Below are 25,000 nucleotides of genomic sequence, written 5' to 3' on the forward strand. Positions count from 1 at the left end.
GAAACAGGATGACAGCTTTGGAGGCTGTGTTTGGAGGGCATTGAGCCCCTCAGCTCCTGCTGCCTTCAAAAATACAAAGGGACACACACAGCACTTCACAAACCAGACTAAAAATGTCTAGACAGAAGTTGCAAGGAGTAAAATGCATATTAAGGTAAGCAAGTGATAAGTAAGTCAATGTCTAAAATGAATGGCTCGAGATCTTTTTGAAGGTGGATTCCATTAAAGAAGTCTCACCGTACCACCTTGGTACCTTGGCGAGCTCCTGTTCCTTGCATTTATGTTGACTTGTGAGCTCTGTGATCTGCAACCTCAGTTTCTAGCAGCTGCCCTTCCCTTTAGTTGCTGAACTGAGACTGCCATGACTTAAGAATAAAGATGGCTACTTGTTAAATTAGAGGTCAATTAACTCCACCAGTAGATGATGCCGCTTGCAATAACTGCTCTCAGTGGGTACCACTCTTCCTGTACGAAGACAGAAGAAGAGATGAGGCCTCCGTTGGCTGTGGATGCTCTCTTGGGTACATGACATACAGCCCTGCGTATAAAATGTCAAAACAGCCCTGTCGGAGATTCACTGGCTGCTAAAACTGTGAAGATCTCACAGCACCGTGGATTGCTGTTGACAGAACAGCAGCGCCCAACATAACACATGCCTTGTTAGCAAACTGGAAGCCTCTCAGTAGTCTGGGGTGAGGGAATAATAGAGGAAGCCAAGGCAACACAAGCCAGGCCTGTGGAGAACAGCAAGTGAACGAACCTTGGCGGAGAGTCCAAGCAAACCCTCAGACTAGCTCTTTTTTCCCCTCTTTCAAACTCTCTCTTCTGCAAACATGGGCAGTGTTCAATGAGTGCTTCCCACCATGTAATGCAGCGGCTGAAATCAGCAGCATCTTCACCAGAAATGCCCACGGCTGGCACAAGGGGCCTGCACAAAGCGCTGGGAAAGCCCCACCGCCGCTTTTCAGACAAGCTAGACCCTAAGGCGACGTGCCGACCACCCCACCCTGCCCATGGCTCTCTCCGACTCAAGCAGCTGTGCCCTTGCTTTTGGCACACCCCGGCCAGCGGTGGCACACCGCAGGCGCAGCAAGCCCAGCCGGGGTACGGGCACGCAGGTGGGCTCTGGGGCAGGGGGAGGCCCCGTAGCGCTGTGGTTCCTGGCTATGGCTTTTCTGTCCCTGCCTTCCAGTGCCCCCATAAACCACTTTCATGCTCCAGCAGAGCGCTATGACATCTCAGCATGGCGAATGCTGGGTCATCCCAGGGAGCCAGTATTGCTTTGGCAGGGCTGTGAGACAAAAGAAACATCAGCCTTAGAAACACTTCTTTACTCGCTGCTGCTGCTGAAGAAACAAAACCTTTATGTGCAGTAACTTTGCTTTAAACAATAACGTTTGTGGATACTGTTCTTAACCTTTTGCATCTGGCTTTCAAAATCTGCCCTGTTCTTTTTCCACGTGAATGACTACAGAGCTTATTTTTGTTTGGGCGCTGGTGTGCAACGCTGCCAGAGAAGCACACTCAAGCTGGCGAGCCACCCAAATTATTGTTGGGTGGTTCAGTCCCTCTCTATTTCAAGAAGCCTCTGGGTATAATGACAGGAAGCTTGCAGGCAATTTTAAGCCAAACCTCAGAGAGGCTGGCATTCAGTCTGTGTTAAACACTCCTTATTAAAAGCTGTCCAGTCCGGATTCTGGGTGGAACTTTGATATCTGCATGGAGTAAAGAATAAGGGGCACGTTTGCAAAATCAATTGTGCAGTTTTTATATTTACTGCACGTTTACCACATATGTCATTTATTACACAGTGGAAAACCGTTAAATGCACAGTAGTTGTGCCAAGTGGCATTATGCTTTTAACAGCTTTATTCGTTTAACAGCTCCAGTTCTCATTATATTTTGCCATGTGGTACATGAGATTTTTATGCATTTAACAGTTTTAGAGGGTTCCATGGTATTTTCCTTTTATGTATTTCATACTGTGCCTGGGATTTTGTTGGGGGGTAAAGGGGTTGGGGACTGTAACCCCTGTACCCTGACAAGAGAAAGCAAAAGGCAAAGAAAATAAGTGATTAAATGAGGAAAGGAAAAGGAACCAGACCACCACACACCAAGGCACAAATACCTGTAACAAGGACAAGGCTCTCCCATGTGCTCCAACAGCCTTTGATGCTTTGTTCGTATGCCTTTCACCCTCGTATTTTACATCTATTTTAATGACTACGATGTTGTTTCCCTGGACAGAGGACAGGGAAGTATGTCTTTTGCAGAGCGCACGCATCTAGGTACTTCTATCCCACTCCCTCATCGTCACAGACACATTTGCACATTTTTGCGTGCATATTGATGCCCTCTTCCAGCACAATAGAGTAATTTCATCCAGGATCAGAGGCAGCCCTTTTCACTGAGTAAACAATTCCTTCCAATGGTCCACAATCCACTTGCTGCCCTTCCTACAAAAAATTCCATCTGTCCTCCTTTCCACATAATCCCTTCTGGTGCATTATATTTTTTTTAAGAGTTGGATGAAAATTTTAAATTAATGGATTCTCTTCAAGAAATTCACCCTGACCTGGGTTTGCCTGCATGTATTTTTTACACCCAAGGTAGAAATTCATCCAGAACTCACTGCAGTGCCCTTTCATGCCTTTTTGTAAAAAATGACTCGATCTGATGTGAATTATTCACATGGCAATACTGTATGCAGCACATACAACACGCAAAAAAAAAAAATAAGAGGAAACACCTGCCTAATATGCGGTTTCCCACTGCCTTCCCTCAGTTAATCACTTAAGAAAACAATTTCTGTACCTGCCAAATGAGAAGGATACCATCATTTTGAAAGGTCCTTGTCCCACTAACAGAGGCGTAAGTTATATACCACAAGTGGGACAAGACACGTGTGTTTGTACCAAAGGGGAGAAAAAGCTTGGCTGTGAGCTGATCCTCTCCTCAGCCTATTTTAAAAGGGAAAAGGAAACCACTTAAGCAGGCAAAAGCCAAAAACGGGACAGGTTCCCCAGAGATGAGGATTATTATTATTGTAGGAACAGATGTATTTTTATTGGTGGGAGGAGGATATGGGTCTAGTTCCAACCCCAGAGTTTGCTTTAAAAACAGAACCCCGAGAAGCCCCACAACAGCGAAACCCCCTCTACCACTCACCTGACTTTTATTGGCAGCCACTTTGGCAAACAGAGCTTGAGACACCTTGGCCCTTTTCATCTCCTGTTGGATCTCGTCATAAATGGCAGCTGTGATGTTGACGCTGGCGCCGTCCGCCTTAATGGGGAGGTCTGTTGTTGGTGTCGAGGTTTTGGCCTACCAAGAGACCATGAAAATAATAATTAAAAAAGTGCTGCTTTCAGCCCAGCCATCTGTGCAGAAATTATCAAAGGATTTCAGTCAGCTGATGCCAAACTGCATTAGCTACAGAGGGACACTTCCTGTCCATTATTCTAATCAGGTTAATTGTGATTGGAAATAATTGCAGTGCATTCCTATAGGACATGCAAGGCCCTGTCAACTCTCCCCCTCTCCCTCTCCCAGCGTGTTTACCGAGCAGCTTACCAACAGGACAGGTAGCCGGGGCTACTCGGCTGCAGGCAGGCACTGGGGGTGGCTTTGCCAGCCAGCTACCGCGGCACCAGCCTCTGCTTTCTCCCCCTCTCGAAAAGTGGCCTACACCTTGGAGGAAGAGCCAATTCTCCCAGAAAAAATGAGTAAATGGGTAGAGGTCTCTAAATAATAAATTATTACTCAATTTAATGCACTCCCTCAAGTCTCCCTCATCCTTTATTAAAACTATATGTATGTCATTTGAGTATGTATGGTTTCCCAGCCTTATCATCATTATGCTAGCCAGACAGTCACCTAATTTCACCTAGGAAATCAGTCAAAATGAAGAAAAAAAAAAAAACCAAAAAAACACTTCATAAAGCTGGGCTTTGGCATGCCTTTGATCTGCTGCCCTCATTCTCCTAAACTCATATTGAGATTTTGTGTATTCCGCTGCACTCCTTTTAATTGAATGATTTCCCATCAGCTTCTGTGACAAATGAAGGACAGTAACGCATGCTGCCAGTACTTCCCCCAGCCTGGGCTACCCTGACAAGGCTTCTATCAGTAGAGTTCAGCAGGTTGCTACACAACTTTTATTCTAAAGCCCCTTGGCCACGGCGGTCCCCGGAGCGCCTTAGCAGGCGAGGGAGCGAGGGCCGTGTGATGCTCGCCAAGCGCTCCCGGCACCCGTCGCCCCTCAGAGAGACAGATCTCATCTGCTTTCCTGAGCTCAAAGAGGAGAGACACCAGGGCTGACCACTGTACCCCATACACCTTTTAAGGGAAACATGTAGGTTATTGATGTGAATCTGTGTTTCCTCTTGAGATGTAAAGGTCTTGGCAAACGAAGCAACCCAGGTGGCAGAGCTCATGGTTCCCAAGAGACCCCAACCTCCCGTAAACCCTGGTGGCATTCAGGTATCTGGCCCGATTACAAACCTCAGCTGGCTCCTGTTCTTGTGCCAGAGGTGAAGCCTGCTGGAGTACACCTGTTGTTAACTCTTAACTCGGCAGACATGCCCAAATGCCTGTTTGTTAATGGGAAGGTTAAGTAGGCAGAACCAAGCCTTCTTAACTCCTCCTTCTGTTTTGCTGTCCTCCAAATCTTCCTCTCCCTAATGTCTTTTTTGTACCAAAGGCCACATTAATAACAGAGCCAAAATCCAATCAAGACAACAATCTAGACTAATCACTCTTCCTTCTGCTTCCAGATAAAGCTTTAACCGACCTGCACGGTCTCCCTCGCCCAGCGCCGCAGCTCACCAGGCACTGCGCTGGGCTTGTTCCCTGCCTGTCACTGCAGGACCCACGCAGAAAGGGACCGGGGGTTTGCTGCGCCTACTCCGGCCACCCCCTGTGCCCAGGCAGCCCCCCAGCCTCAAGCCCCCCACCACCCACAGGCCGGGACCACGGGCAGGGTACGGCCCGGTGGATGGACCAACAGGGACACCACCGTGCTCTGAAATCCAACGTTCACAGACTGGTGAGAGTTAGACTGTGGGAAACGTCAGAAAACAGAGATCACGGGAAGGAAGAGGACTGCCCAAGTCTGTCAGGACTCATTTAATGGAGCTTCATTTTACCAACGACCCTGCAGTGCTTTGACGGGTATTACAAAAAGCCTTCCCAGTCGCTGGAGCCTTTGGTTAGCACAACAGCCGAGGTCACCACAGCCTCAAGGGCTGTTACGGAGGCCTGAGATCCCGAGAACAAACTTAGCGTGTCAAAGAAAGATTTAAAATATAACTGCATCCTGCATGGGTCTCCTACACTGCTAGCTCCACAGCCACACATCAGAAAAAAGCCTGCCTTGCACCGTTTCATATGGAATCACTGAGATAGGAAGGGCAAGTACCAAACCAAAACATCACAGTCTCGAAAATAAAATATTTTATGTTAAGAGGCCTAGATTCAAAACTGGTCTTGATATGAAGGAGTTTGCTATGATTGAAATGTCTTGCTGCAAACACCGGGGCAAAAAACAAGAAACAAATGTGCCAGAGCAGCGAAACCCAGCTGTTACTGCTGGCCCTCCGCTCACACACGACACCCCCTCGCAGCTCAGAGCCCCTTCCCACAGCACCCACGTTCGTGTGCCAGATCAAGCTGCTGCTTCCACCTCGGGGAGGTCCCGAGCAGGGCACCCACTGCGAGGGGGGCTTGCAGATGGCTCTGAGCTGGGGAGAGCCAAGCCGTGTTACTTGGCGTGCCCTTACAGCTGCAGCACGCCTGCCCCACAGCACGCCCAGCCCTTCCACAGCTATCAGCCAGTGCCCTCCTCCTACCCTGCCCACTCCAGCATCATTGCAGAAGTACTGCTGCAGGAGGTTGGTATCTATGGAAACCACATTTCCAAACGCCATTCCATCAACTTCTCTGGCACCCTAACAGAATTCCTGAAAGGATGGTACAGCTCCTACTGGTGCTGGCCCAAAGCACCCTGCACCAGGGTAGGTAACGTACCTGCCTAGGGAGGCGATGCTGCCGCGAATCACTGCGCTGCACACGAGGGCAGCATTTGTCTCGTCAGAACTAATACTGGGCATATGGGGAAGCGCAGTAGCAGTGCTGCCTGCCCAGGAGCTGGGAAGCAGCCTCATTTGCAGAGGTGTCCAAGTTGTCAAAACAGCACCTGTGCTGACTGGTGCTGGCCCTCTGAGGACTGGGGAAATGTTATCCAGCGGGCACAAGGCGAGCACTGGGTATGCAAACCTTTGTTGCGTTGCTTTTGCTGATTAAAAACCTTGCAATATTCTACTGGATTCTTCAAGTTGAAATAAGGCAAGAATGGGCTACTTTATACTTCTAGAGTACAGTTTTCTAGTAACGTTTACCTTTTAAAAAGACAGGCAAAATTTCCATTATATTAGACAATGTTCTAGCTATGACTACATAGCTATGGCTAGAACATGGGAAAATGTCATACTGCAACAGAGCAAGAGACCCGATTTTGATTCTCACCAAATTGCATCAAAACTCTCCATTTCATTCTGCTATTTGATTCTAGTTGCAAAATATATCGCAATAAATATAAGTAGGAGCAAGCTAATTCTTTCATGAATAAATACAAATGCAAAAAGTGGATACATTACTTAAACATTGAAAGAGTTCCCTCTATAATCTTGATTTCTTTGAAAGGTAACTAAAAAAGGTAAGAGGTATACAATGAGTTTCCCATGTAATAAAAATTCAGTGTCAAATTTGTGTTGGCTGGATATGCTTGCTTTCAGTGAAAACGGTTCTTTACATTGTGTCTTGTGGTGAAGTGCACCCAAACGCCTGGGTTAAACTGAACAAGCTCAACCATTTTTACAACACCAACACACCTTCCTTAAGGACGATCAGTGTGCATGTAAAACTATGCCTCCCTCACCCCTGACGCTTCCTTATCTTTAGCAGCTATGGCTACAGAATGCAGTATGAGAAGTGCTCAGTAATACTATTCTAAGCATGGCTAACGCAGCCTGAGATTTTGCAGCTACATGACTGTGAAAGCACCGAAGCAGGAGCTTTACACGGGCTCACTGACCAAAGATCAAGAGAAGAGCAAGAACTGACCTGTCGTGTCTGCACAGTTAGAAATTTCAAACTCAAGTTAGGCAAATGTCATGACAAGAGTTAAATCACCACCTCTGTGCAAGCACCCTTGCTTTTTCAGGGTATATGTCTGCGACTGCAGGCTGTCTGGTAGAAGGGGGGGAATGACTACTGCAGCGTAGTATGTGGATGCTCTTTCTTAGCGCAAAGGAACAACCTACCCAGGGAAGTGGGTGGCAACAGCACGTTAATAAACACGTGCAGTGAAGTCAATGAGATGACAGCTGGTTTGGAGCTGTAAAAGCATCATCTTCCTTCCCAGCACCCTGCCCATCACTGCTTTCTGTACCTCAAATAATTACTCATGTAAACCTCTAACTCAAGGATCAGTCCTATGCAGAGTACAGAGCACGCTGATTTCTAGCAACGCCTGTCTAATTCACTGTTGACCTCTGTTCACTACATACTGAAATGTATATGAACCTCTCCACAAGCCCAGAAAGCTCCTCTGCGTTCTGCAGAATGTAACGTACACAGATCAAAGGTTACGTGTGCTTTCTGCAATATATTCTGCAATAGGCATTTAGTGGACATATATCAACAGTCTGTAAGTAATGCCCACATGCACTCTTTCAGGCGTTACACTTTTGTTTGCATTTATGGAATTGATTAAAGCTAGAATCATCATCACATTCTCTTGCTGAAATCCACTAAATGTCTCTTAGCAGCTGCTCCAAAACCTTACAAAAGGATTTCCACAACCTATCTGTGCAAGAACAGCAACAGAGAGGGGAAGAGTGGAGAGGAACCCCTTCCCTGGACTAACCTACACAACAAACAGGTAACGAGGGATCACATCTTACCTGGGGGGTTCTGGAGGAGCTTGGGCTGCTGGCAGCTGAAGACACCATGCTCACGTTGGGGTTCATACTCCTCTCTCTCTCGTCCTGATAGATACGATCCCGCTCCGAGTCGGGCAAGTTGAGAAAATTCTGCATTGCCCTTAAGTTTACCAGGAGGGACTGGGAAGCTGTCCTAGGGTCTTCTTCTTTACGCAGGATCTCTGACAACAAGCCCTGGTTCAAAAAAATTTACAACAAGGAAAAAAAAAAAAAAAAAAAAAAAGCTCAGTCATGTGTTGGTTTGTGTTTGTTGTTTTTTTTAAATTTGTGTTAGTGTAAACCAGCTGGGTTGCAATACTGAGAACCTACATCAGAATCTCATGGGCTCTCCCAGAGTGGATATTTTGTAGGGAAGAGTTTGTCTTTCTGGGGGCCGAGGTTTTTATTTTGGGACTGTCCTATTCTGGCACCGTAATAAGCTTCTGAGTATGGAGATGCTGGATAGGAAGGTAGGTACACTGGGTAGAAGAAATTGCAGTTATCACCAGGTGCTTGCTGCAAATATTTTAGGAGCTGATACATCTATCTCTCTCTCTCTTTTTACTTGAAGCTGGGAACACTTGGCAATCCTCTTCATCTTTGACAAATCTGCCAAGGTTGGTAAATTTAGTTTCGACATTTAAACAGTGCAGGAGGTTTATAAAGAAAAACGTTTGGCTGGTTTTTGATGTTGCAGTCCTTTCACTTTGGTTTGGACAGTCATTTCTGAGAGGAGACAAATGGAGCAATAATAAACCCTTAGAATCTAGCTTTAGGAATTTAACCCGTTTTTTCACGCCTCTTATCACAGGCTTCGCGTTGCAACCATGAATGAAGACCACATTCATCTAGTTTTTACAAAAGCCGCTATCCCAGGAGGTAACCAGCACTGCACTTCCAAAAAAACAGGAAGAGGAAAAAAAATAATATTGGAGAGATGAAAATGTCATTAGGAGAGGTTTAAATCTAACTATGGGATTAAATTTATGCATAACTATGCACTCAACAGTTCCACAGGTTACCTAGAAGTTAAAGGCACAACACACAAGCCTGGATCAGGGCCTACAGAAGCTACTGGGACGCAGCGTGTCCACCCCCCCATCTGACACTTCACAAATGTGCGTTTTGCTCCAAAAGGCAGGAACAGCCACTTCCCGAACTACAGATGTCTAAATGCACTGGTCTCCAATAGAAGCAGAGAGGGATCATCTCTGCCCATCAAGACCACTTACATCCTAGGAAATGGTGCTCAGAGGCTCGTTGTTTCGGAAGGCTATTCCGCCAACACGTTTCCCTGAGCAGCCCAGCACCCTCCTTCCCTCCTGCCGCAGCCCCGGGCTCTGCACCGCGGCTGCCAGGAGCGCTGGCCACAGCAGCCCCGTACAGTGCCAGCCGGAGCTCGGAGGGCTCCCCCCGACCCGCTGCTGCAAGGAGCAACACCCAGCGCCGCGTGCGAGGGGAGACGGCAGCACCCAGGCGCGGTCTGGCCGCCCCTGCCCACAGGAGCCTTCTGCAGGTCCTTACAGCCAGGAGCGAGGCAAGCTGCCTCAGGAATGCAGTCACGGCTAACTCCTCTCTTGTGAGAAAAATGTTACCAAAAAGCAACCAGGTAGTCAAACCCCTGTGATGTTCAGTCTTAGTTTATCTTCTTCCCTACCAAGAGTCTCCTCCAAAAAGCCTTGCTAATACACTGCCCCTGTGTTGGCCAATTAACCCAGCGCCGACGTTTTCAGTATCTATTGATCTTATTTAGCAGGCTTCCCGACAAAACCAACCAACCAGCCAACAGTGTATCTGTATCTGCATTTATCTGCTACCTGCTATGAAACACCTACATTAAAACACACAGATGAAAACTCTACTTCAGCAGTGTTGATGCCAGAAGTGCTCAAAATAAGCTCCGCACAACCTGAAGGTAGGCTGCACACCGCTCCATCTCTTCAGCTCCTCATCTACATCACCAAGCTAAGACAGTCCGAATTACATTTTCCTGCAATTAACAGAGTAGCTACCAGGAGGACTGGAGCTGGGAATGAAGCCGTGGTGAGACCCTCCAGTCAGAAACGGGATCGGGAGAAGCCGGCTGGAGAAAAATCTCCGTGCTTGGAACGAGCCTGAGGCGGGTGCAGTGCTGGGCTGGCCGCAGGCACTCTGCGACCTCAACGCAACTGCAGGCTCATACTTGGGATCTTCCGCAGGGCTCACCGCCCCTTAGAGATGCTAGAGACATTCTGAAAAGCTTTCCGAAGTTTGCCAGGCTCACAGGCTGGACAAAGGACATTACAGAAGCCTGAAACCATGACTTGAGCAATTTCAAGATTGATACAGTAAGTCCCTATTATAATTTTCCCTTGAAGTCAGTGTAAAATTCTCCAAATGCAGTAAATCAATTAAATACTGGTTCCACAAATTCTTCAAATTCTTAATTTCCTAAGTCTTTTAAAGGATACGTAACTTTTTACTAAAAGAAAAGATCAACTTCAAAAACCAATGAGTTTGGGTTGAAAGGAAGGTATCTGAAAGCTACTGGAGCTGACTTTAAGACAGCTTTTTCTCCCTCCCATCTTAACCTGGCTAAATTTATGGTCTAATTTCAAAAATGGAGAGCAGAAACACATGTGAAAGCATGCCAACAATTACATTCCAGTGCAGCCATTGACTCCCTATGTAAATCAGAGGCTCACAGGTACAAGTGGCTCGGTTGTGGCTCTGATCCATCACCAGAAAGAGCTGATCATGGGGCAGAGGCAGTGGTTTTGAACCCAGCCTGCGCCTCTTGTTTCTAGGAAGGTCTCACCTCCACCACAGGGACACAGCAGAATTCTGCGTCGCTGCTGAACCACGGGGACACGCTGCTGCTGGGAGCCTCAGCTCCTCATGTGGGCACCTCCCCGTGCCCCGCTCCCCGTGCCCCCTCCAAACCCGCAGGCAGAAAACCTGGTTGCAAAGAGCGTTTTTCTGCAGCTCCTCCAGGAGCCGTGGCAGCTTAGGCACCACACAAAGAGCAGGACAGATAATAAGAAAACTGACTCAAGAGGGAAAAGCCTCATGTCCTCCTGCAACCAAAGATGAACAACACTGGTAAACACCAGTGGCTAAAGAGCGGAGTGATTGGGTAGGACAGTGAAGTATCTTGACAGCAATAACATTTACAATAATGCAAATCTGAGCCACCAAAGTATATGCAAACTAACCAGCAAGCAACATTACAAAAAATAAAGTGATATTAAATAATCTGTTCAGCCTTTTTGTCACCTGCAACAAATTAGGCTTTCAATATGCAAAACATCTTCCTTCCAGAAAAACAAATGATCATGATTTCATTTAATTGTAATTTAATGAGGCATAATGTACTTTTTAAAGTGATATACACCAGGTGTGTGGTGAGGAAACCGGCCCAGCCAGACAAACCCTACTGTTTCTATTTTTGAGAAAACCCTAAAGCCAGCCAGGGACTGTTTTCATTTCTGCAAATTATGTTTCTGCTGGAGGGGGTGAGGGAGGGAAACCCACAGCATTCGTACATTTGTTGTAAAATTCCATTGGCTAAATTAGCTCATTCCGACTTACTTACATCTCACATATTAAAAAAAAAATAAAATTTAGAAAATTGGCAGTTTGCAGAGTAATCAACTCTGCAAACCTAAAAAAAAGATCTTCAAGGACTAGAAAGTCTCAAAGCGATTTTGAATAGCCAAACAGATCTTCTGTACCAAACACAGCTCTCAGGATACGTTTTAGGACACTTGACTAATATCTTTGCTTTTCCACTCCTGTACATCACTTTTAAAACTGATGCTGAAGAGACAATTGATGAAAAGTTTCATGTTCACACAGGCTGTGCTTGCAAACGAGGCGTGTGCTCACCCTGAGACAAGGACTCTGCGCAGGCACAGTTCGGTTTACCCTTGGAACTTGCATCATTTTTAAAATTATACACTGGACCCATAATTGACTTTAAAAAAATAATACCACTAGTGGAGAAAGGAGCACATGTCCAATCAAAATAAAAAAGTCACTGGATCTATTTAAGGTAGCAGTAATTTTGACAGTGCTTTTTCAAACTAGCTGCCATGTAGTCCTTCAAGCCAGCAAAGTCATGGTCATGGAGGTTCGCTTGGCGCTCATTCTATGAAACCCCGTCCGTGAACTCATTTCTTCTGTTCTCATTAGCTACAGAATTCCGGGACAAACAGCTCTGCAAGACAATGCAGCAGGATGCACGGTGACCGTTCCTCAGACCCCTGCACCCGAAGGACCACCTGCCCACCCTTCAAGGCCAACACAAAGGCTTGACCAAAGCCCACAGAAGGTGAGCAGAGCCCTTCTGCCTCCTCCTGAAGGGCTGTGGCTCAGGCCCCGAGGGGGTGTCCCTGAGATCTCAGGGGACAGCAGCCTGCACTGCCAGTGACCGGACACAGCACCCTTTTGCAAACAGAGCTTTTCAATAGCAATCGGATGGGCGTGATGTGGCCATGATGGAGCGCAGCCCAGACACCGATACCCTGCCAGTGGAGAAGGATGAGGGCCATCAGGAGACTTGCAAGCACTGGCCAGGACCCCACATGCACCAGGTCTGATGACTTGGATGGGAGCTGTGCTACCCCCCGTGCAGACCTAATCCACGTGTCGATGAGAGCAGGAACTAAGGTTAACAAGGTTCAAAACAGGCTTTGGACAATCAAAATGCTGGCCAATGCAAAAATTTAAGTAAACCCAACTAATGTGCTAAACCTCAGTTCTTCTGTTCTGTATAAGGAGATTATATGTGTAACAGACTAAAAAAGCACAAACACTTTTTTCATACTTTGGGTTTACTTGTGCCTCTCCATACCTCAAGCTATTGCCAAAAGCAACAGAGAAAATGCTGAAATACTAGAAAAATATTGCTCCTGTAATACTTAAAGTTCCAAATACTTTCAGCCCAGTACTTGTAACTGAGTCACAACAGAAAAACTGTTCTGTTCCCCCGAGGTATAGATGTGACTCTGGTCAGGATCAGAAAATGTGGGGATTTCTTCAAATTCAACAGCCGAATCTTAACGATCAGTGATGTAAACCTGCCCAGCCTCAGCATCCCGGCTCAGCACGTGAGGCCCATTTCCAGCATGGCAGGCAGCACTTGGGGACCCCTGGTTAGCTACTCATTCCTCCTGAACTACAATGAAATTGTACCTTCAGCATACAACAACAAACTTGATTTTGCTGGGCTAGAATGACTGTTTATATTTGAAATTGTCTGCTCTTGCAACTGAAAGCTAGAGGAGGCAGGTCAGCCCGGGGAGCTCTGCAGCAGAAGCGCTGACTTCTCATAACCCTTCAAGGGAATAAAGCGTCTCCACCTGCTGTGTTCTCCCATCAAGGCAGGCTTTTACCATGACATCTCTTCGCCTCTCTGCATTTACTCCAGGTCCCACCTTCAATATTGTCTTCTGGGCTGAACAAGATACATTCAACAATTCAAAAAGTACTTCTCTGTCTCCAAGTATACAGCACTCAACAAGGACCTCTATATGAAGTACCTGTAGCCTTCTTAGGAGTCAAGCTCATTTTCAAACGCTCACTGCTTTGTTTCCAACCCTTGCATCTCTTCCTAATCCCAGCTAGGATATGAAGCAGAAATGCTGGAAGTCTCTTAGAAACGCTTATCCTGGCAACATGTTCAGTCCGATTTTGCTGAGCAAAATTGCTTTAGATAACCAGCGGAAATTTTTGAGTGGTTAGTCGAACCAAGTACCTTCATATCCACCCTGTCATGGTTTCCATCAGGCAAAACTGCATTTGCACCCTGTTCCCTGACCAACTCTTCTGTCTCAATGGGCAAAACGTCAGGTGCCACGTTCGTGTCAGTTCATGAGAACCTCAGAACTCAAAGGACTTTGACTCGTTTTCCATCAGTATGAACGGGAGACCGGCTGTCTCCCAGTACCCTCCAGTGTAGCTGAATGCATCATATCAGCCCCTCATTTAAAAGAAATCTCCTGATCTCTAGATTCACCGCCTACAGCCAGAGTATGAGCCTCGTTCCTAAACTCATTTAACTAATGCTAAAATACACACATCTCAGGAGAGCGCTGCTTAGGCACAAAGCATTTAGAGGCTGATTTGAATAAAACTTATCCAGGGTGCAACAATGACAATTTGATTTTTATTATTAAAAATGAAGTGTTTAAATCCTCAAAGAAAATGCCTTTATTGCATTAGTTTAATAAAGCCTCTTTTTTATTATGGTATCTCTTTTTATGAGGGAAGACAGGATGTGTATGTGGAGCTGAATGTCGATACGTGGGGAAAAGGAGGCAGAGAAAGCCGACCACCTGCAGCTACAAAGTGCCATCATTTATATGACATGCATGTCAAACCTTCGTACCGAAATACGCCAGAAAATAAGCAAGACGCACAGCTCGTGCACACTCTGTATATCCATGCATTTGCTTCCAAGGCTCAGGACTCCTGTGCATCAGCTGGGCAGGCAGCAGCCGCCTCCTACAAGCACACATTCTGAAAGCCTGACTCACATGCTGCTTAAGATCTTTTCATTCAGCCTATTGAATACAATTAAGCTAATTGAAACTGAAATTTTGGGCAGTGCACAACCCACTGTTGGAACAAATATCCCATGTACCAAAAATCTGCAATTTATTAAATTAAGCACTTCCCTTACAGACTGCCTTCTTTCCTGTGAGTACAACAGAACGCTGCTTGTGCCGCACTACACACAAGAATAAAACAAGCAGGCAGCATGAAAGGGTTTCATGCAATAAGAGAGAGTTTTCTATGGGGGGAAAAACCAACAAAAAATCCCCCCCAAAACCAAAACCAGAACCCTTGCTAATTGAAAGTCTGTGCATAATGGGGCAGACAGCATAGTGATGAATGCCGCATGGCACTAGATATCAGGCAGAGAATTAAAGCTGCTCGTCTTCCTCTCACTTAAGTTAAAGGGGAAATTATTTGCAAAAGGAATTCTGTCCAGGACTTGGCTCACGAACAAGCAGAGGTGGAAGAGTTGGTTATTTCGACAAAACGTATTGCTAATCTTAAAGCCTCTTAGAGGACCCTTTTCTGATCCCACTTCAGTTTGGGGGAATTTTGCCAAAGAAAGTAGAATTAGACATAAATGAGAGGTCACCACCCACCTCCCTCCTTGCCTGCCTCCAAAGTCTTTCTTTGGAGCTTCCTTACCCACCCTGCTCATGCTTTCAGAGCCCCAACCCCTCAGCAACTGACTGGAGACACCTCTGCATGCTGTAGAGGCATGACTGCCCCTTACTCGTTGCAGAAGTCTGGACTTGCCGACAGTCGCACCAGAAGCTGGGGTACCTCCAGCATCGATCCTGCTTTTCCCTATGTCTCCACCCATTCCTGCAGCCAAGGTGCGGCTGAATCCCTCGAACAAGGTGGATCAGTTCAGTTTACCTCATCATAAACCTCACTGCACCCAAGGCTGGCAGAGCTGCCTCCTCCCTGTGCCGTTACTTCCTTTACCCGAAGAGGTGCGGTTAGGCACTTGCTAGCCGGGCAGGAGCTGAGCTGGGCAGGAGCTGCCTTCTTATCTGCACACTGGAAGGCCAATGCTCTCACCCGGAGCTACTCGGGGCAGGAGGGAGGGAGCAGTGCTCTTTGGGAAGAGTTACAAGCAGCCAGAACATGCCCAGTGTTTTTACCCAGCTCTCTTTTGTATCTGGCACCACAACTGTTTCATTCAAAAAGCCTCAGGTTCACGGGTATTTCCAGTTTTTGAGGCTGTTCAGTAAAACAAGCACTGGCCACTTGCCCAAACATTTTACTAGTTTTGGCTATTATGTCAAAACATTGGCAAAAAAAAAAAAAGAGGCTTAGGAAAAAAAGAAAGATATAAACAGAAACACTCACTCAGTCTATAGGCTTTGCAGGCCACTGAGCGCTCCTGAGGAGCGGAGAGGCCATTCACTGAGCCAGTGGTTTAGGCTGGACTGTTACAGCCAGCCCGACCGACCATCCTGACTGCGACTCCATGAGCCTGCGGCAAAGAGGGATGGATGCTGAGCAAGAGGGGAGAGGAAAGAGAGTATGTACATTTTCCTCTTGCAAAGCAGGAGGATTCACACGACTTATTTTTCCAGGTAGGATTCTGAAGAACACGGAGCGTTTCAGCACCTCCGGATTTGCTAAAAAACTTTCCAGAGAAGGATAAGGAAAATCCAAGTGAGCATTTTAATGCATTTCCTTTAAAACAATTGCTCTTTTTTTCTGTAACCACCACCACCTGCCCATTTCTCCGTACATTACCACCTGTGATAAGCAAGCTTTGGTTATTACAACTTTCTGGCTGCAACCCGAATGCTGTAATAGGAGACGTTATAGTGCAAGAGGGAGATGGCACAAGGGCTCTGCCCTGAGGATGATCAAAATCACACTGTTCTCCTCCAGGAAGAAGCCTGTAGCCTTGGTAACAGCTTTAGCCAGCAGTCCCCTTGTCCTGCCTCCCATTTCACAGCAGCTCAGCACACCAACCTGAAGGATGCCTGTGCTTTTAGAGGCTACTAGTCACCTGGTTACCCTGATTTAAAGGTGACGCGTGCTTCAGCCAGGCAGGCATTTTCGGAGAACTCCAGCCTGCACCGACAGCCCCTTTGACTTTACTGAACTGTTTTGAGACCAACGACGGACAGCTGCTCCCCCTGCACATTAAAACCTTCTCAACTTCTGCAGCCTGCACCTTGCAGGCACTTCCTTCACTCTGGCCTTTTCAAAGCTTCGACTGCTTTTTAAAATGTGCACAAGGCAACTCCAAGTGCGAGGTGCATCTGCTCTGCCTCTGACAGCTGGGCTTCTCTTGTGGATTTGCAGTATTAATCAGACTTTTCCTTGCTTTTTTCTCAAGATTGAATGGTTTTATACAATCAAAAAGTGCCAAAGTCTTACAGAAAGCAAAGCATTCACTAATGAATGTTTTAACAGCAAATTCAGCTTACAGCTTGGCTGCATGTCAACAGACTTTCTGAAATGCCCTCCATTTTAAAACAAAGACATCAGGTATGATCATGTAACTCTAAAAGTGTTTGATGGGCCTCACGCAGCTCTCTGCCTTCCGTTCAAACCCACTCACTCTCTTGCACATAGTTTTTAAGACCCAGACAAGGATGCCCAGTTTTCCACTAGCAAGCTATTAGCTCACAGCAGCAGTCCAAACAAAGGAAACAATATTTCAGTAAACAATACATTCACATCAAGGAGCGTACAGATTTCCACCTTACCAGTCACAGCCCAGCAGAGCTGCAAAAGGAAGCCGAGGCCAAGGATCTCGGCCACGAAGAACTTGGCCACAAACTGCATCATACCCATCTCAACAGGGCTCCCAAAACAGGGCAGAAGAGCCCTGGTTCCACCCCTTGGGCTATACCACCTTCTTGACCAGTCTGGATAGTGATGCACTGGAGTCCACAAGAGAGGACCATTCCTGGAGTTAAAAACTGCAGTGCTGCCAGTTTCTGCCAGAGCACGGAAGGCTACACAGAACCTAAGAGGGTACCTTTCCAACATACACCATTCCTACCATTGCTGAGCACACTGTAAGCAACACCAGCTTAGACAAACATGGTAGTGTGCACCGCCGTTTTAAATGTTTTTAAGGTTGTGTAGGAATTTCCTACTCATTAAAAACATCTTCAATAACTATGTTGTCTCTGTGGGTCTGAGAACTCTCTTCCACCTGTCATGTTTGCTGAATAAGTAAGTGTTTAGATTCTACAGTCGGGTGAATCAAAATTGTGATGCTGACTCCCTAAAATGCAATAAAAAGAAGGGGCAGAAGCTGGTCCAAGGCATTTACTAAAAATCAGTCATGCACACTCCAAAGGTTCTTCATACCCAGTTTCAAATAAATATGAAAATGTTCACTTTGGAACTTTCTGTTTGGAAGAGACCCTCTTTGTGGTAGCACAGCCTGGGCCAGCTCCTAGCCAATGCCCCACGCAGCTCTCCGTGCCCGCAGCAGGTAGAGCCGCTCGACGTTCAGCGCCCAGCTCCGAGTGGGCCCTTGGTGGGAGCTGTGCCCCAGGAAATGCCCAGGATTTGGCACAGAGCCTGAAGTGCTTTGTTTTCATGTGTGCAGACAACACAGCCACAGGTATAAGCAAATAGTTGTCTTAGGCTGTGTATTTCCAACTTTCAGAGGAAGATCTGGATGTTTCATAAACCATACAACTGCACTTCTCCTTCTGACCCTCCTTAGGTCCTCCTCCTCACACATACATGCATACATACATGTGCCAGCCATTTGTTCTGATGGATTTAGCCTAGTTTGGATCAAAGCTTCCTCTACTTCACTTAACAGATTTGCTCAGATGGAAGGTCTCAAGGGAGAAATAATGTCAGTAAGAGGGGTTTTTTCAGCATTGAGTATGTAGGTCATTGGACTTTAAATTAGAGAATAGTTTATCTATTAAACAAGCCTCATAGTACATATTTCATGAAGCTATACTTAATTATAGGGTAATGTGCACCACAGAGTTTCTATGGAGAAAGATGAAGCAGTGGCCCATATTGCAGTGATTAATACAATTATTAGCTGGCTGCCATACAGCATCTATTACTTGGTACCATCATGAGGAACAACAGACCTCCAGTTTCTAAGGCTGGTACTTCCTGTGAAATGCAACAAACCCAAACATTTCCAGAGAGAAATGCATGCCGCTCTGTACTCCCTGAGGAGAGGATCCTTGGAGGCAGCAGGGGGAATGCAGGGAGGTCAGAGTAGATTTGAACTTCTACTTCAAGTGCCTTCTACGGAGTTTGCTTCTCCACTACGGGTGTGTGGGAACATCATGCATCTGCTGCTGCGCAGTGCAAGGCTGACTGACTGAGCATGTCTTCTTAATCCCTCAAACAGTCTCCAATGTGAGGAGAGCTTGATTTGAGCTGAGGACAGGGAAGCATAAGTATGTACCTGCACTCTCTTGCCATAGCGATGGCTCCTAGGGACACGATGCACTACATGTAAGATCCACTGGTCTTATACATTAAGGCCCCGTAGACTAATGAAACACAGCCATGGGATGAGCAAATCTTTTACAGATGTTTAAGACTTGCCTGTTCTGGAATCACTGTCATGGACTGCATAGTACATCGTATTACCTGTGATGGAGGGCTAAGAAGTAGGTAATTTCTTTCCTTTTATATAAAATTATATGCCTGAACTCCTGTAATGAAGACATCAAAATCAGGGAAGATTTTTTTTGTTTGTTTTTAAAGAAAAGCCAGAGAAGTTAGCACACCCTAAGATAAATGTCAGCAGGAGTACTGACAAAAAAAGTGATACTAAGTCTGAATTACAGACACCTTTTTATACACTGAACTCAGATGTAAACCAGTCAGAGGACAGAGCATCACATCCCATCTGCAGGTGCAGCCCTGCCCAGGAAAGGTGCTTGGCACCTTCTCAAAGAGCATTACTTTGGCATGTGCACTCAGTGCCGCTCAGGTCTGTGCTTTCGATGAGTGAGCCCACTCCGAATGGTTACACACCTGGTGTCCTAAGTCATACAGAGCATTTGAAAATGCTGTCAGGTGTGACTGCCCACAGCCACACTGCCAGGAGCCACCGAAGTCAGGAAGAAACCACATTTCACCCAAAGACCTGCTTAACATCCTAAACCCACCAAATCTATGCAGGAGGTGTAAGAAGACCCCAAAAAAACCCATCACCACCACCAAACCATACTGCAGCTGATTTAGCGCAGATTTTGGATTATCTATCAAAAGCGTGGTGCAATCTCTGCCATAGCTGCTATGAAGCACCACAGCAGACACACTGCTGTGCCACTGCCAGGCAGAGGCCAGAGCAGTCTGTACCACGTGCTCACCTCCTCCCTGCTGCCCTGGCAAGTCAATACACAGTGTTTGGTCAATAACATGCAAGGTGTGTGGGTTCCTGGACACGCAGCATCACAGCTCTGCCTCCTTTTAAATAACAAGCAGAACCACTGATTTAACACACACGTCGTATGACCGCTTTCTCGCTGGGGAACGAGCTTTTGGTTTAACAGCAGACTTGGGCACTACCAACCCAGCTCTCCCCATCTGGCTGAAGCTGAGCCTCCTGTTCAGTGACAACGGCAAAACCCTCGCTGGCAACATTACTGCTGACCTCCCGCTCAAGTTCAGAGTATGTCATTCTGTCAGTACCATCTACCTTGATTATACCAGGCTTTATATACAACGGGTTATGATCCCAGAGGGATGAAAAGCTTTTCCAAATTAAAAGCAGCATTTTAAAGAGGAAATACTCATACATTCCTATGTAGTTTTCATTTGATATCCTCAAGGCTAACCCCAGAACTCAAAGTCATGTTGATTGGAAGTGAATGTTTTTTTCTGAGTGCAGCCATCTTATGAATTTAATGGAAGAAGGGAAGTAATAAAAATGTGCTCCATACTTTAATTAGTTCCCTCATAACATGGCATTTCCAAAATGGCAGTGCCAAAGAAAATCATTAATCCAGATCAGACAAAGGTGCTGTATGGGGCAAGGGACAGACCTCCAGGAGACATACACACACCCCTTTTTTCCCTCGCTGGTACAGCTTACCTCAAAGACCAACTCCCAGATGCACAAAAGAAATCTGTACCAATATTAAATGCTAAGCCAGTTTCCCTTTCTTTAGCCTTGCTACAGAGCATCGCAAAACTGACAGTTCATACTTTGTATGCCTTGACGGGCAGCAGGATACATGTGAACGGCCAGTGTTCCTGGACACACATTCCTCCCCTGTACACCAGGTCCTAAGCTTAAGTTGACTTATCGTGCGATCATTTCAACATCTGCACTTCACCAGGCGAGTGAGAAAACCTGTGCCAGATGTATGAAATCAAACACGATGTGCTGCAAACGGCAGGCATCTTTCCCAGCAGGCAGTCTTTAGGCCTATGCACACTTGTCTCACACGTTTCTGGTGGCAGGAGCCCCTGGCACTGTTGTGGCATCAGTTGCAACACAGGAAGGAACTGAGGAAGTGACAGAGGCCCAAAGACACCTCGGACTCTCACTGCCTCTTGTTCCTTCTTCCTGGCCACCAGGCAGGGACAGAAGTTTATATGCCCAGAGAGGAACTCAGGGAAGAACTGCAGAGCAGTGTTACTGCCAGAGAGCACAGCCCAGGTAACGGCACGGGGGTGACCAAAGGCAAATGAGCAGCTGCTCCAGGAAGAAACAGCCTCGTTCAAGCCCAACGGGGGGGGCGAGGGGTGGTGGTGGTGGGGGGTGTCAACCCGTTTCTGTGGCACACCTCCCGCCTCGATCTGCAGCAACCATACAGCCCCACAAGAGCCACGACTCTGCCCCCTCAGTGCTTCCTGGTTACAGAATAGAAATTGATACCTGTGTGCGGTTGAATGCTACTCTTGCAAAGACAGCTTGAGACACGCTGGCTCTCTTCAGCTCATCTCTGACTTGCTGGTAAATATCTGGAGAGACTTCCACCGACGAATTTGATGGCTCGGGTTTGACAGCTCTAGGGATGGGCGGATGATTCAAGAACTGCTGGTTGATAGCTTGCGGGTGCTGGTGAGCCAGTAGCCGGCTGACAGCAATCTGTTGGTTTATCAGATGGGCCATTGCGATCTGCTGCCTCACCAGTTGTGGACTGAGCTGAGGAGACAGGAGCCCGGGGTTTATCATTGTCTGCATCGTTGGCACTTGGTTTCGGATTGGAGTACTGTGGTGAATTTGGCCATGAGGAGACTGTTCATTAGTTTTTCCCAAGGTTGCCAGCTGGTTGATATTTGGTAAGTGCATGGGACGTTGACCAAGAACACAATAGTCTGAAAGGTTTTCTCTTTCCACTCTTTCCACTGTTAAAAGAGAAAAATTAGTTTGCTGTCATTTCAGTTTGCACTTACAAGAGGACCATTAGGGTAAGGGTTACTGCAGGTGACCGTACACAACAGCCACTGCTTTAGTTTGCAAAGCTACACTTGCATAAAAGCTTCACAGAAACATAAGCAAAGGCAGCACAAAGTAAAAGCAACAACAATAATTAACATTCTTTTGGACTTCTCAGGCATCACCCACTGCTCAGGAAGCCTCCTATCAAACTGGCGGCAGATATCCTCTCCAGACTCATTTCCTGAAGAAATTAGCTTGGACATCTACACTGTCACTAACTTTTGGATCTCCCACACCCAACTGAGTAATGTTAAAAGGGGTCAATATTCCAGCACCACTGGCACCTAGGTGAAGGAAAGAAACCTGAATTAGCATCCAGTCACACAAACCCCACGGAAGCCAGGCCACTCGCTGGGCAGCTCACAGAACAGCTCCTCCTTACGAACTCAGCAACTATTATCTTTTCTGACATAACACCACCTTGCGTGGATAAAGCGGTCTGGTAACACCAGGTCACCCAGGTCACTACAGCAGAATCACGCTGCTTGCCTGAAAGCATGCTGCAAAACCGTGCAATGCACACATGAGAAAACGTAAAAGCAGTGTTCCTCTAGTCAAAGCCTCACTGCTTCCAGTCAGTCCAGAAACCTTAAAGCATCTCTGCATGAAGGTCCACTTTAAAGAAACGGACGCCACTCTCTTCAAACAACCTTTGTTTAGCACAACAAAGACCAGTGATCCCTAAGTGACACCATGCTACAAAAAATGAAATGCTACACACAAAATGCATATATTGTGGTTTTATAAGCTGATACATACTGTCCCTTTGAAATCTCCTATGTCAGCGATATTGCAATAGCTTTCATGTAACTGCAAAACTAAATACACATATTACAAAACTAAGCTTCCTTTAAAAGTAGTACTTGAAATACAATATGAAGTTTAAAAAGTACACAAATATAATTATTACTTAGATAATTTTAAGTAATCAGAAGTCATTTTACAGTACGTTGCAGTTTCCACGAGCCTCACTACATGCAAATGCATAGGCATTTATATAGTGATCTGATGAAAAAGTTTTAGGGATGCGTATCATACAACTAGAAAACTACTACCTCATCCCTGTATTGCTCTCAGCAAATAACAAGATAGGATTCATTTCATAAATACCATAATACTATTATAACTTGTGTAATGATTAACAACTGCACAAGGATTTGAACTCTTTTTTTAAACTTAATCTATATAAAGCTTTGAAGCTTTACACAGTTAATACTCAGGATGACAGTTTACTGATGACTTTCTCCGTCTCCTTCTAAATAGGAAGACGGCTCTTTTCACCTTCCAGAGCTAATCTCCGACAGAGAGGGCTGAATTCTCACTGGGGAGGGGGTCATGCCCTGAACACACACAAACACACACAGTTACTATCTTCAGAGCTGCCATTCTGGAACATCACAAGGACTGAATTTTACAACTAGGTGAATTAGAACCCAAGATTTTCTTCTAACTCACTCTTGCCATTCTTTTGAAGGAAAAACCCACAACATCTTTAACCTTCCATAAAAAAAAATATCTTTAAACAAATCTTTTAAAACAAAAATCAAGCATTTCTAAGAAAATTATTAATTCCATTCTCCCACAAAAGCCAATGTTTCAACCCAACTAAGTGCTTTTTGTGCAGTATATTTCAACTACGAAAGGCAATGCCATGCATGCAACACACAAACACCGTCATCAGCAAATGACCATTCTGCTACGTTACTCACGGGCTGCCAGAGACATAATGCTGTGTTTCAGTTTGCTGAAAATACTGAGAATTCCTGTTCAAACGCTGCTGCCCATGATGTCAGCAGGCCTCCCTGAAAGCCAGGTACAGAAAGCTCTACACCGCTAGTCTCTGGCTTTAGGGACGGACATGACATCAAGGTGAAGTGTGAAATACGAGCAGTGTTAATACCAGGGATGGGGCTGGCGTCGATACAGAGATGTCGTGTGCGGGCAGGGGAGTGGGGAAGAGGGACTACTTTGACACAGCCCCAGACCACATCCTGCGACACGGACAATTCAGAGCCCACGTGGCCACACTAACTATTGCCTCCTCAGCCTCTCCGCAGTAAGCCTGCACCTGGGTAATGTCGGTAAATACACACAGTTGCCAGCAAAACCAAATGTAATTATTCAAAGGTGCAGTAGCTACTTGGCAGTCCAGAATTAATCTGATGTAAATAGAACAAAAACATTGCTCAGTGTACATGAAATAACTGGAGCATCCTGCTACAGGAAAACACAACAAGAACTGCTTTTGGTCTTCATTTAAACCCCTAGAAATCTATAGTCCTTCAAATAGGAGTTTCAGAAGAGCTGAAATAAGTTCTGATCTGTTTTGTAGTTTAAGGAACACTCAGAGAATAAGTCACCGAAACCAACAAATTACTACTTGTTATAACACAAAAACAGTAACCAAGTGTTTTTGAAAACTTGGTGAGAAATAAATATAAATAACATTCACTTTCTGGGCTGAACCACATTTGCCAAGTTTCCACCCACTCCTGACTTTAGTGCCAAGTTACAAACCCCTATAAAAATAAAGTTTAAGATGAAAAGGCTGCCAGGCTGTTAATCTCTGCAGTGCTACTTGGAATTACAATTACACAAAGACACCACCTGACCTGCTTCCATAGGTGTATTTTTTCCCTTATTATCAGTTTCCTTTTTCGATCACACAAAACTATATAGCCACGCATATACTCCCAATAAACAAACCAGATTCTAGTCACTTCAACCACTTCAATAATAAAAGGTTACCACTAACAGTTACACTGGATGGAAAAAATGTGCATTACTCAACTCCTCAAGACTCTTTTCTTCTCTAACACATTGCCCATATCAGATTCCCTGTTGTTCCTTGGTAGCTATGGATTGGTAAGGCTCTGTGGGGCTGGACAGAAGCAAGCCTGAGACAACCCCGAGATGGAGACTGGCACTGCCCTGGGGGCAGCTTGCCAGGAATGCTCTAAGAAAAAAGGGATACAGGAGCCACAAAGCTGCTGCAACACCAGTGTTCTGCCTCAGCCCTTCCTCAGACAGGGTTTTTCCATTTGCATCCTCCACTTTCCACGTTCCTACCCCATTACAGTCCTTCCCTTAC

At 46.0% G+C, this 25,000-nt stretch overlaps 1 protein-coding gene across 2 annotated transcripts in view; it reads right to left on the reverse strand.

Moving 5' to 3' along the window:
* The window catches only part of SATB2 (SATB homeobox 2), a 139,645-nt gene that overhangs the window by 34,368 nt on the left and 80,277 nt on the right, over nucleotides 1-25,000 (reverse strand). For both annotated transcript variants that reach the window (XM_040604809.1, XM_040604808.1), the window contains exons 7-9: nucleotides 21,343-21,815; nucleotides 7,965-8,177; nucleotides 3,169-3,324 (exon numbers count right to left, since the gene is read on the reverse strand). In XM_040604809.1, the coding sequence (XP_040460743.1) occupies nucleotides 3,169-3,324; nucleotides 7,965-8,177; nucleotides 21,343-21,815 (842 nt within the window). The remainder of the gene's footprint in view (nucleotides 1-3,168; nucleotides 3,325-7,964; nucleotides 8,178-21,342; nucleotides 21,816-25,000) is intronic.

Source organism: Falco naumanni, chromosome 8 (genome assembly GCF_017639655.2).
Source record: "Falco naumanni isolate bFalNau1 chromosome 8, bFalNau1.pat, whole genome shotgun sequence".
NCBI lineage: Eukaryota > Metazoa > Chordata > Aves > Falconiformes > Falconidae > Falco > Falco naumanni.